A 13385-nucleotide genomic window follows, 5' to 3' on the forward strand; every position below is an offset into this window, starting at 1 on the left:
AAAACTTTGTTTGCAACGCACTGTCATTGATGTGTCTTCTGGGGGTGAGCACTGAGCCACGTATTACTGTGGTTTGTTCGCCAGAAACCAAACCCTTTACCCCAGCTCTGTCCTAAAGAAGTCAGCTGCTGTCTCTGATGCTGTAGGGGCCGGGCCAGGTTAGGGATTAGGCACACACAGATTAGATTAGAAGGATGCTCCTCTGCCCAGCAGAATTAACCCCTCAATAGTTTTCTTTCATACAAAAGCAAATCACGTGCCATTACTCCTGATAAATGGATCCTCTGGCCCAGTGCACTGCAATATGATATTCCAGGACACCACCCTGGCCATTTGCCTGGAAGATTGCCTAAACCGGTGCAGCTGCCTCCCTCCGAGCTGCTGCGCACTGCCTCGCCTCTCTCCCTGCCTCTGCAGCCCTACTCGGAGACTGTAATTTAATAAACATGGTGCAGCTGGCACCAATTTGGAAACTATTGTGCACAGGAGCAAACTGCCCTCACTCCCAAGAGCATGTGGCCTTGGATGTCAGCACAAGCTGAACCGGCACTGGGTTTCTAGAGAGCTTTCCATTAAATTTTTACATGCTGAGGGTCATAGGTGACGTTGCTGTCCATTACCACGCCAACTTCACAGATCAATAGGTAAACAGATCAATATTCGGTTGCTTAAGTATAATTTTTTCAGCCTTTTAAAGGGTGGAAGTGCGAATGATTATGCCAGAACATCATCTCTTACTTTCAAAGAGGAGAAATGGGTCCATGTTTTCAACTAAGTACGTGTCTTAAACTGTACCACAGCCAAAAGGCATCCTTCCACCACTGCTCTTTTTACCAAACCAATTTGAAAGGAGAATATAAGAGTAACCACTGTCCATGTTATCAAGATTTAAATTCTTCCAATACCACTGCTTGGGCCCTATATATAATATAGTTTCCCTATAGCATTATTCATCTTAGAATCTACATACAGTTGTGGGTTTTTTTCTTCTATAAACATAAGATACTTCACTTCAAATTTAACTGAAAATTTCCTTTCTTCTACTTTGTACAAATCAAAACTGAAAAGAGTCTAGCCCGCACCATTTGGGAATGCAGTGACTTAAAAGCAAGTTGTCTTATCACTGTAAATATAAATGAAGCAGCAAGTCTACGTGACTTAACTAGAACATTAATCACATTTAAAGCTCTGCAAAATGAAGAAATTTTATAGCTATAAACAAGGCTGCTGCCAGCACTTATCATGACAGCAAAGTGCCGGGGAAAATACTAGCCCTTGGCTCTCCGTGTTGCTTTGCATTGAGGAATCTCTGCACGTGCAGCTGCCCATATGCTTCCTCTCCTGCCAAAGGCAAGGGAGAAATCACCAATATATGCTTACAACATGTTAATGAGCATCGTCTTGAAACTCTGCAATAGGGACCATCTACTAATCTGATGTGATTCACAGCGTATTCAGGGTGCAGTTCAAGAAGATGACTCTTGAAAGTATTGCCCACATAGTTCAGCCTGATTTTTTAGCTACAGGCAGATAAGCGTGGGTCAGTAGATATTTAGGATGTACTGCCTCATGCCAAGACTCCCTCTGTGTTCTGGCCACACCATCCAGCCATGTATTTTAGTGTTCAGGAGAAATCAGAACAGGAGAATAAATAAAATAGTACATCAGCAAGACCGGTAAAGGCAGAGGCTCAGCTCCCATGAAGCCTGTAATGAAAATGGGATGTAGAATGCCATCTAAATTAGCTTTTCTCATAGCTGCATTTTGACTAGAGATAACATTGTTTCTGTGCTTTTAAAGACACCACGAGCGCTCTAGAAAGATAGATCAGAAGGCTCATGTCACACAGAAATTGATTTTAAGAATTAATGTAGTAAAATTTGCTTGTGTCATGAAAAGACACCTAAAAAAAGTCACTGTGCATGGAAGGAGATCTTTGAACTTCACTGCTATTTCAAGCAGTCTTTAAGTTTTAGCATAGGCTGCCACTGCTGTCTCGAGCTCAATTTAGGGTGTGTTAATTCAACTGAAACATTCAGAGACCCAAAACCGGCAGTTTTGTACAAGCAGATGGGATACAGCAGGAACAGTCACTCTTGGTTTGGGTCTAAGCTAGTTTTAAACTTTGAGTACTTACAAACAGAAAGGCGAGAACATGTATCAGTTGTTAAAAATAAAGACTCCACAGTGATTGTGCTACTACTAATATAAATTAAGCAAGTATTCCCTCAGACCACATTTATTCTGCCAGCACTACAGTACCTTGCAAACATTATTAGGTTTCAGAGGGAGATCAAATGTAGTGTTGTACTATCACTTCTACATGTGTATTTTCAGAAAGTGAATGAGCAAGTTGGTTGCAGCTTTGTCCCTGGACCTTGGGGGCGGGGGGGTGAGGAGGAGAAGAGAGGAAAAGAAAAATCAAAGCAGCATCAGCTCCTTCGTGCACATGATGGTGTGTAAACCACAAACTCAAAACACTAACCTAAACTCACAGAAGAGATGGCAGACTGAAAAATGTAGGTGGTTTCAAGCAAGTATGACAGATGACCTCAGCCCCCTTTCAGCACATCCAACAGCTAAATCTCTCCTAGCTTCTCCTTAGCTGTGATCACAGCTTTTTCCATTTCAAATCCGGAACATCAAGAACAGGGTATGACGGCCTGAAATAAACAGAATACAAACAGAAGGGGCTCGTGTAGGTATTGTGTTATTCATTTGTACATTTAATGAAAAACTCCATTTGTTCAGTCATAGCTGCTGAAGATTGACAGACTGCCACAAAACCCACAACATCCACCTGTAGGGATTGTGTTATTCATTTGTACATTTAATGAAAAACTCCATTTGTTCAGTCATAGCTGCTGAAGATTGACAGACTGCCACAAAACCCACAACATCCACCCAGATCGCCACACAATACACTGGGTCGCCTCCAGAGGCTCTGCCAGCATGATGCTGATTTTTAAGAAACACTCTTTAAATCTCCGCATACATCAAATTTTTGTTTAGCAAAAGAACTGGCTATTTCAGGCTTCCAGGATGTCTTAGTTTAAACTATTTTCCCAATATTAAAAAGTTGTGGTTTTTTTCCTTTAAAAAAAAAAAAAAAAAGACAAAACCAGCAAGAAATGATATGGCAACAGAATTCAAGGTGTGGTTTTCTTAAATTAACGACAGGTATGTGGAAGGATAATTCTTATATTACATTTCAGTCTACTGCAAACAGTAAAAAGATCAAAAGTCCCAAAATTCAGTCTGAGTAAGATATATTACTAAACCCACCACCCCTACCCTAACAGGCTAAGACCTTGCATCTAACAAAATCACGCACCCAATTTTTAAAGAAACAGCTATGTTACTAAGAACGGCTCGCTAAATATACAGAACTACATTATCTAGGTAGCGTTTATTGCAAAACCAGGAAAGAGACAGCAAACTAGCAGTCTGTCTTCCATTTCAGATCTGTATCACTTGTTCAAGTTTCAGTCACTCGCGCGTGCGCACATACTCACATCACACACGCAGCCCTGTACACAGAAAGTCGGTAACACAGTTGAGTTCCCACAGTCTCACAAGAAACTTTAAAACTTTTCAGTAAAAAGTTAAAATGAGATCTTTTACCACAAAGGACTATAAAATCCCCCCACCCCCTCACTACCCTTGAATTTCTACATTTTGGACTCTAAAAATCATACATAAAAAGGAAGAGTTATTTCAGTAGCACAAAAACTACCTTAAATATATAAAAATCAGTCTAAGGAGAGTTAATGCAACTGAAAAAAAAATAATGAAATGAAGACCTGCATCGCACACATCAATGTTTTCGTCAACACTGTTGATAAGCTCTGTGTCTAAATGTAGTAAAGCATTGGTTGTTTTTGATTAACTTTTAATTCTGAAGTTACATAAAAAACCACAGTTGTAGCAATTCTTTTGAGCTGCTAGTTTCATGAGGAAAAAGTCCCTTTCAAAGTTTCAATAAATATGCTGACATGTAAAGTTAGATGAGGTTGTCATGCAAGACAAGTTACGTAACCAAGACCAACTCAATCTTTATAATAAAGGCAACTTGCATTCAAAAAATGAACTTTACCCTTACAATTTTATTCAAAGGGTAAACATGAATTAACCCAGCTGTTTACCTGAATTACAAAAGTAACATGATTCAATATGAAAATAAGAAACTGTCTACAAATCTCTGACAGTAATAAATTGCAATATACAATGCATACAGGAGTTATACAGAGCAACAAACTCTTGTACAAAACAAAAATACTTTAATACCTTTAAAATCCAATTTTTTTTTTTTTTTAAAATCATCATGAAAAAGATTTGAGTCAGAACTCACACCTCAATTAGTCAAGCTTCAGGTAGCTACATTACAGCTATTTAATATACAAAGAGATAAATCTCTTCACCAGTCATTAAAACTGCCTCTTTGTTAGAGTTGCAGGGCTTTTCCATCTCATGTTCCCAGATCCAAAGTTTTCTTCAAATCATGAGAACTGAATTTGTTGCACGCCAGAGATCTAGAGAAAGAAAACGCAAGTTCACATCAAATTGCACCTTTTCGGAAACTGCATCACAGCTACCAGCCTTGAATTGTCACAGTGATGGAATGTCATGACAGCCACCACCAAAGGACTAAATAATTTTAATTATCTTCCAGAACAGGGCAGTTGAATTAGCATTTGAATTTTTGCAGCAGAAGGGAGAGTAGGGGACGGGACACAGTACCTGTTGATACGATGTTGTGTAGACCATAACATTCTGCTGTTGGCCGTCTGTGGTTATTAAGCCTGCTGGCAACTGGTTAGCTGAAAGAAAGAGCATTTTAAGAAAGTTAGTCGGGAACTGCAGGATACACGGAGCCCTGTTTGATGTGTCTGTCACCATTAAATAACCTTTAATTGTGGTCCACTCCAGGACTACGCAGCCATTCCTCTCCTGACAGCTACAACCCTACACTGTGTATAGACATAGTTGTTACTGAGTCTTACAAGTAAAGAAGTTTATTCCCATTAAGAAACACCTAAGAAAATTCAACTTAATTTTGCATCAGATAACCTAAAAGTAAGACTGCACCTTGTTCTTCTCCTATACGTCTCTGAAGCAGAACACAGGGAGCTGTACACTGGCAAATGGAGTGGAGTTTGCCATCCTGACCACTGAAAAAGCAATCTCCAGCATTCAATATCCCAAGAAACCTGGAGAATTCCAAGTTTGTTTTCTTTAGACATAGGATCAGCATACACGTGCATGAAGAAGTCAATGAAAATGTTGGTGCTGCTTTATAAAACAGGATCCATCAGTGACTCTGTAATGTGGAAGCCCCATGGAAGGCAGCAGAGATGAAGAGAGACAGGCAATGACAAACAAAGGCACTGCCGGAGACAAAGGTATTGAGAGGAAGTCAAAGACCTGGTTGACTTCAGCCTGTCCTTCAGGGCACTGCACAAGAGCTCTGAATTTCATAGAGGACAGTGGAAGCGGCCAAGGAATGGAGTAAAAATTACTACTGAGATTTAGAGAGAAAACACAAGGAGTGATGCTTTCAGATAAAACCTTTACAATCACGTGCATGTTGAGCTCTGCACCATTCAGAGTAGATACGTTACAACTGCTACTTGGAAGCAAAGCAGCAAAACTCTTCTTAAGTTGTAAGTTAAGTCACTGTGGCATTACATTCTCTGCTAGGAGACAAACAATGGGGGGCTTTTTTCTTTCTAAACTATGGCTGTTACTATGTATAAATAAGATGTATAACCCATAAAAAAAAAAAAATCTGAACCCAGAGTATAGTCCTAACAGCTTTCATTTGAAAGCTGATGCTTGGGGGTTTTTAAATCAGGTTTTTGGTTGGGTTTCTTCTTCCCTACGTTCATTGTACTAATTTTCAAATACTTAAGTTGCAAGTTAAGAGATGCATTAGGACCATAGTGAGAAGTGGCTCTGGCAGGTCCAAAATTTTACTGCCCTTTGACGCGCACGTTCGATGTGTGGCCATTACTACCACTGCTACAGCGAGACCATCATTCTGAATAGATCTATAGCTGCCCTTATGGATAGAAATACCTGTAGCACTTGACACGATTGGTTATTTTACAGAAAAAAAAAAGTTTTTTCCTTCTTCTTCTACTACTGCAACATCTCCTTTGCATCCTGCCAAGCCTTAATATTCACTTCCAAAGTTGCTCATTTCAAATCACAGCAGACTAAGGCATATTCCACAGGGCACACTGAGGCTCCCAGGCCTGAGATGTCTGAACAAGTGACTAGGAGCACATCTTCAGCCTTCTGCCATTTAACAGGGACCATATCAAATTTGAAGGGGACAGAGGATCCACGGATTACTGTTTTGGTTTGGGGTTTTTTTTGTTTCCAGTTTCTGGTGGGCATTGTACTCGGGCTAAGCAGAGCATGAGCATCCAGAGGAGAAACTTTTTGTGAAATTGACTCTTTGCCCATACAAAACAAGATACTGGACGCAGACACAATCCCAAGTTTCCATCTATATATTCTCCCGCAACTCCTGAGCTGCAGTATAAATGCTTGAAGTGCAAATCAGAATATATACAAAATAAAGCTTTTAGAACTGTTTCTATATGTTGATTTGACAAGCTTTCACGCTGGACAGACTCCAAACAGCTGCAATCCATAAACCATTAGCAACGTATCCAAGATAGTAAGCTGGGCCTGTAGTTGTCTAGTGTCTTACTACTTCTGAACCAAAGCTATTATACATGAGTGAGTACAGATGAGAGTTTACTATTTGCATTGCCTAATCTTTAATTAAACAATTAAAATAGTCATATTAAAAAAAAAAAACTTTCTGTAAATCCCCTGCAATATTTAGGTTTAGATTCTTAATTTCCAGTTTTATGAGCCTATCTTCCAGGCTAGGAGAGACCCAAAGAGTCTGTGCTGTTTTATATAGCCAAACTCATACTGGGAGCAAAGTGTGTTTCAGACCCTGAACGGGTCATTTCAGTCCTCAGGCCTTCAATTTTTGCTAGATCAGTAGTTCAGCAGTGATTTTAAACAGAAGATTTATCAGATACTTGAAAAACTAGATCTCATCAGTAGGTATGACTAGAGCTGTGCTTCCTAATTCTTCTTGTCTCAGCTTCAAGATTTCCAGCCCGTAACACTGGAAAGCCAAGGTGAAGACTACATGCAAGAATCTATCATCAACAAAACCTATGTTTTGGTTGTCCCAAATCCCAACAAGTGTCAGGCTTTAATTCACAGTATAAGGAAGAAAAACTACAGTGAATGCATATGACACTCCTTGCCCTATACCTTTTATCTGCCAATCTGTGCATTCTTTTGAATATAAGAAATACTAAGTGGTTTAGAATTAAATGAAGATGATGTTCTTCTCTGGCTTGTTTCTCACAGATGAGCTGAAGTCATCAAGTGGAGTTTATTTTACTTTTTCCCCCAACAGTCTTGCAAGTAGAACAAATGTGGCTTAAATATGTAGCTACTGGGCAGGGGTGTGGGGCGGTGGGGGGGGGTGGGAGAAAAAAAAAAGTTTGCACCTTTCATTACAATCTGTGTTTAAGTGTAGAGAAAAAATAATGGCACTAATATATGAATTTAAAAATCTTCCACAGTTGACATTAGCTATTACTAGAGTGTCATAATTTATCACTATATTACTTCATTCTGACCATAAGTTTTACTGACTGGGAGGAGTTTATCTAAGCACAGGTTATCCTCCAGACATCTCAAATGAAAATCTCAATGGATCACAGATGTAACATTTAGCCAGTTCAGGATGTATTCCTCAAGTAAGAATTCTGATGTCTAAAGGAAGTGCTGTTTTTAGAAAAGCCACAGTAATAGCAAGTTAAAAAGTATTACTTACTAAATGCTTCCTCTGTGAGCTCCTCACTTAGACCATCTCCAGTTGTAACTGTTGCAATTCCCTTTTCACCTTTCATTGCCTGGAGGGGGCAGGGGGGAAGGGAGAAATGTATTAGAGTACAGTTGGATTGAGATTGTTTCAAGACCCCAGGAGCTCTAGCCAAGGTTTGGAACTTGTGGAAGAGTCACTGTGTAGCAGCTGCAGTTTGAAATCCAAGACCTGTAAAAGTCTATTGAATTTAAGAACGTTCATAGTAAAAGAATATACGAAGAGTGTTTTTCGTCTCAGCCATGCTCCTCAAAAACAAAAATTCTGCAAACTAGGATTGTGTAGTTTAAGAAAAGCTTTCACCTTCTGCAGAAAGATCTGCAGTAATCCAGAAGGAGCAGTTAAGAGCATTCACAAGAAGTCACAGAATCTCAAAACTACTGAGAATGTGCAATGTTTGCTTACCAACCACACACAAGTGCCATCATCACACAGCTAAGACTTGACATTTAGAACCAAGACATTGGATTTCTTCTCCTACATCAAGGACTACAGCCAGAAAGAGCATCAGCACAAAAAGCCAAGGCTCCCAGTCATCTGCACACAGTTTTACAAGTATCAAGTTTGATGCTCTATGCTATTACGTAATAACATCTAAGAAAATAATACAGATATTAAAAGTATTCTCTGCAACTGTTTGATGTAAACTAAATACTAAGCTACAAAGCAGAATTACCTCACTATATACAGTACTGTGAAGACAGAACTAGCTGGAGTGGAGGTTTAAAACTGATGAGCAGAAACATCCAATCCATCCACCCAATTAAAACCCAATCCCACTACTCTGCTACCACAGCATATGTATCTGCAAAAACGGTCGCTTCAGAATAAAAGTAGCATAGACCCACTTCAGACTTCTCCAGAAGTACTGAAACTAGTTAGGTACTACTCGCATTTTTAATTAAAGCACATATGGCACGTGCAACTGCTACACAGAACCGGAAAGAGATAGCACACAGTAGTGTACTTTTAGATTACACCTCCTGTTACTCAGTTATCACAGCAAATGACCTTGCGGGAAGGTGAAGCTTCAAGTGCTACCAGCAAATTAAATATTACTAGTGCATCTGACCCCATTAATTAAAAACCTTGGGTTTACAGAACAAAGAAAGTCTGAAGAACATCTTTATCCACAGCACTGCCAATTTAGACATATCTGCTTCACTCATGACAGTAAAACCAAGCAGCCATACCAACAGAGGCATCCACATCAAAAAAAAAAAAAAATTTGCTGTGATTTTTTTTTTCCTCACTGGGATTATTTTAACCCCGAACAACTTCTTCATTCAGGACTATGAGGAAGAGAGGTCACTGGATAAAAATACCTTTGAATTGACTGGTTAAATCTGGTATTCTGATGTAAAAGAACACCAAAGTAAAGAAGCAAGCAAGCATAATTCAGTCCCATCTCCAGACAGGAGACAGGGGAATGAGGGACAAGAACAAAAAAAACTCAAGCAGAAGCAACTTCTTTTCAAAAAAGTTTAAAATGCTGGAAAAAAAAAAAAAGTCACTTTCTGATAGAGTTGGATCACATACCTAGCATGTACTATGTATCAAAACCAAACTGAGGGACAGGCTAAAACACACATTAAAAAAAACAAACCCAAACATAGAATCAGATAGCCTTCCATGTGAATCATTATCCTGACACGAGAAAAACAACTTTTTCTTTTGCAGATCTGAAGCACAAACAATAGACACTAGGCTAGTTCCTCAGAGGATGCAGCCTAGTACAGTTTTATTGATTGAACCCAAAGATCGAATTAAGTATTCTTAATAAGCACCTTTAAAGAACAGAGTGATTTACTACCAGCAATATATTAGAGAATTTATTCAGTTGAAAGCTTGAACCACTTTGAATCAGCAAGCCTAACCAAAATGCTTACTTAATCCTTTTTCTCTTGATATCCTTTTTAAACATTACATTAGTCCCTGACAATAGCTGTGATACACTGTGCAAGTTATGCACTATGCAATTACAATGACAGGGAGCTAAGGATAAACACAACCAGGTTAAATACATGAGGAAATACTGAAGCATATACCAACCTCTCTGAATTTCTGCAGGTATAACTTCAAAGGTTCAACATAGCTATCAAACCCCAAGGTAGACATAGCAAAGAGAATATCCTCCCCGTTGATGGTCTTTCTTTTCTCTTGGTGACACCTCTCACTTGCTTCTGACGTTATAAAGCTGATGAATTCACTTACACACTCTTGCACGCATTCCTTTGCATCCTTAGCAATCTAGTAAGAAAAAAGCATCATAAAATGATTAATCAAGACACAAGAAGATTTAAAAAACCCAAACAGAAGAATATACTCAGTAATGAACAAAACATCCCAAAACCAGATAATAATACCCATTTAGGCAACACCTGTATGGGAAGGAACCACTGGATGTCATCACTGCTCTGTGTAAGCACAGCTGCAACATGATTTTAACCAAAGTTTTACTATTTCAAACAGCACAGCCAACTGTCAGGATCTCCTGAAGTCATAACTATGTTCTGTACAAGCTTTTACATATAGATGCATGTCAGTGTTGCTTACTTTGCTTACCTACGCCTTCTCTTTAAACCCGTTCATGACAATGTCATAGCCTACTTCCATCTTCCTTTTAATAGACTCGGCAGTTCCAACCCCATTGCAGTACATTCCCACAAATTCAACAATGACAAGTATTTTTATCCTGACCAGATTCAGGGACTGGAATACATATGCCTAGCAGGGAGCCTCTCTAATGCTTTAATATTCTGGTATAAATTTTCCAAATGAGAATTCAAATGAAGAAACAGATGCCCCTGGCAGGAAGGAAAAAAATACATTTGATTATGGTTTTCAGCTGGACGTAAGTAATTTACCTGACTTAAAATGAGAGCAAGTACTACTACTCGTGATTATTTGGGAAGCTGACAGGAACCAACTAAAAGATTGTGATAATGAAGATTCTTATTCTTCACATGCAAAGAACCTGTTTGTATTTAAATAAAAAAAACCCACAATGAAGCAGTAACTGTAGGAAGAATCTTCACTAGTTCCTCTGATATTTTCAGACACATAAGGTGAGAATTTCAGAAGTACTCATCAGCCAGCAGCTTCCCTTGTCGTTCTTCACAAAAACCTCCCTGATTTTTCAAGATAGCTCAACATCCCATATGCTAAATTCTTGAGAAATCTCATTTTGATCTCTAAAAATTTATGACAATATGGACTACTGAAGAGATTTTCGCAGCAAAGATATAAATGTAACACCCAGATCTCCAGAAAGCGCTGAACACTACGAAAGCACAAGCAGATGCAAGTAAATTATGTCTTGCTTCTATTTAGAGTGATCTCAAAAAAGAAAGAAAAAGGAAATCAGCTTTAGCTAGAGGAACTGTTACTGGGGCAGGAGTTGTATTGGAATACAATACAGAAACAGCAAGTAGTAGGAGCCCTGCAAAGGTTCAAGATAAACAGGTGGAATGGTCAAACACTTATCCAATCACCAGCTCAGCAGAATGGATTGAAAAGTCCATTCTTCGAAGTAAGAAATAAAATAAGTCTTTTAATATCTAGCCTTATCTGCTACATGGTATAAGACAGACTTAGGTCATTTTGGCATTTGGATTTGTAAAGGTCAGGCGATGGAAGACTAACCATTCTCTTTCCTTCAGGATGAGGACTGGATTTTTGTTTCATCCAAAATGGTTCACTTATTCCAAATTTTATGCACCTCAATAAAAGCAGATTAAATTTTGTAAGAGAACTGTGTAGAAAATACTGTTACTGATACAAGATTGTCGCCAAGTCGAACCCATTAAGAGAATTTCAGAGAACACATCTTGGAAAAAGAAAGCTCTTGAAAGCTCTATGAAGAACACTGTTCTGGATACTCTAATTACAGCAGTTACTAAAAGCTTTCAGAAACCAAATTAAAATGGACTTGGTCTCAATTGCTTCCTGCTCTTTTTTTTTTTTTCTCCTTTTCTTTTCTAAGGCTTTTCTCCCATAAACCAGGATCATTCAGAAAAAAATATATTGTTCTACCAGCTCAAGTTCACTCAGAGGAAGGAATAAAACTCATTAACACAATTTCTTTACCAGACAAGAGTATTACCTTTCCTGTTTGCGGTATGGCATTTTTCATTATCCTTGACACATTTGCAATTGGAAGATATATATCTTGTTCTCTAAAACTCTCTTTTGAGCCATTTGTATCTTCGTGATCATTCATGCTGTCCTCTGTGTCTAATGAAATAAAGAAAAGTTAACAGAAATTGTATTTGATAGACAGCAGGCAATAATTAATTCAGTTTAAAATCTTACACTGAAAGATGAAGACCTTTGAAAGCACAGTGTATTAACATCATAGAAATAATTTTAAAAATAGATGTAACACCAGGCTGCCTTTATGGGTGTTTGATATCATCTTTATCATACTATGCACAGAAATATACGTGGCTGCTGAACACCAAGCATTCTTAATGTCATAGCAGAATAAAAGCTGTTTCCTAGAACATCCATTTTTTTGTCATCACCCCGAAGGACTCAGTGTCAACACTGAAAAATCCAACCTTCGTCTTCAGATTGCAAAAAAATGCTTTATACAGTAAGGCACTATGAATACAAACAATTGCAAATTCTTAGCTTGACAGAAGATAGCAGACAACTACACAAGAACTGGAAGGATATACATACACTTATACACACAGACTCAGAGAAATAGTAGTATTTAGTGTTACATGTCTTACCATCATGAGGCTGTATCACATAGTGACTGCCACCAATGTAATCTCCAGCAATTCCTAACTGAGAAGCATCCGTTGTGGAGCTATCACCATCCATCTACAACCAGAAGAATGAAACCTTTCAGGTATCCTTGTTACACCGTAAGCATAGCTATTGCTTAAAAACAGCACTTTAATCAACTTAGAACTATGAGACCAAGTTATACAAAGTATAAATATGTTGCCATTTGAGATCACTACACCCTCTCTCATTACTGAGCTTTGAGGACAGTGAAAATAGTGGAATTCTTTTGTGAAGCTTCCCCCGAAGTTCAACCAGAGACACAGAAACATTTGGTTCATGCAGCACATGTGTAACAACCTTGTGTTGTTCACAGGAGAGTCTGAGCAGAAGAGGTCAAGGTCATCTGTTTCCCTGAACAACCCTCAAAACCTGAGGCCAGCCCACTTCTCACTGAACTCTTTACCTACAATCATTACACAGAGCACACCCTTCACTCAGCATCACCCTCCACCCAAACAGCTTTTGTCAAGCCCACTGACAAACTTTTCCTAGCCAGACCTCAGAACCAGCTCTACATCCTCATCCTCCTTGAGGCATCAGTCACTCCTAGATGTCTTCTAAGTCACGTTTTTCTTTGCTGTCTTCCCTGCTTCTGTCCCACCTCACTTCTCTGAACATCCTTCTGTGTTCCTCTCAGAACATTCCTACATGGTGGCCAACG

At 38.8% G+C, this 13385-nt stretch overlaps 1 protein-coding gene across 1 annotated transcript; it reads right to left on the reverse strand.

Moving 5' to 3' along the window:
- Window positions 1-3487: 3487 nt before the first annotated feature.
- On the reverse strand, window positions 3488-12859 carry NFYB (nuclear transcription factor Y, beta). The gene is made up of 6 exons (XM_009887421.1): window positions 12664-12859; window positions 12030-12160; window positions 9977-10174; window positions 7877-7955; window positions 4741-4820; window positions 3488-4532 (listed from the first exon to the last, which is right to left on the reverse strand). Exons 1-6 carry the CDS (start codon window positions 12755-12757, stop codon window positions 4500-4502), a joined length of 615 nt encoding a protein of 204 aa, XP_009885723.1. The 5' UTR covers window positions 12758-12859; the 3' UTR covers window positions 3488-4499.
- Between the last annotated feature and the right edge of the window lie 526 nt (window positions 12860-13385).

Source organism: Charadrius vociferus, unplaced genomic scaffold (assembly GCF_000708025.1).
Source record: "Charadrius vociferus isolate BGI_N301 unplaced genomic scaffold, ASM70802v2 scaffold196, whole genome shotgun sequence".
In the NCBI taxonomy this organism is placed as follows: Eukaryota; Metazoa; Chordata; class Aves; order Charadriiformes; family Charadriidae; genus Charadrius; species Charadrius vociferus.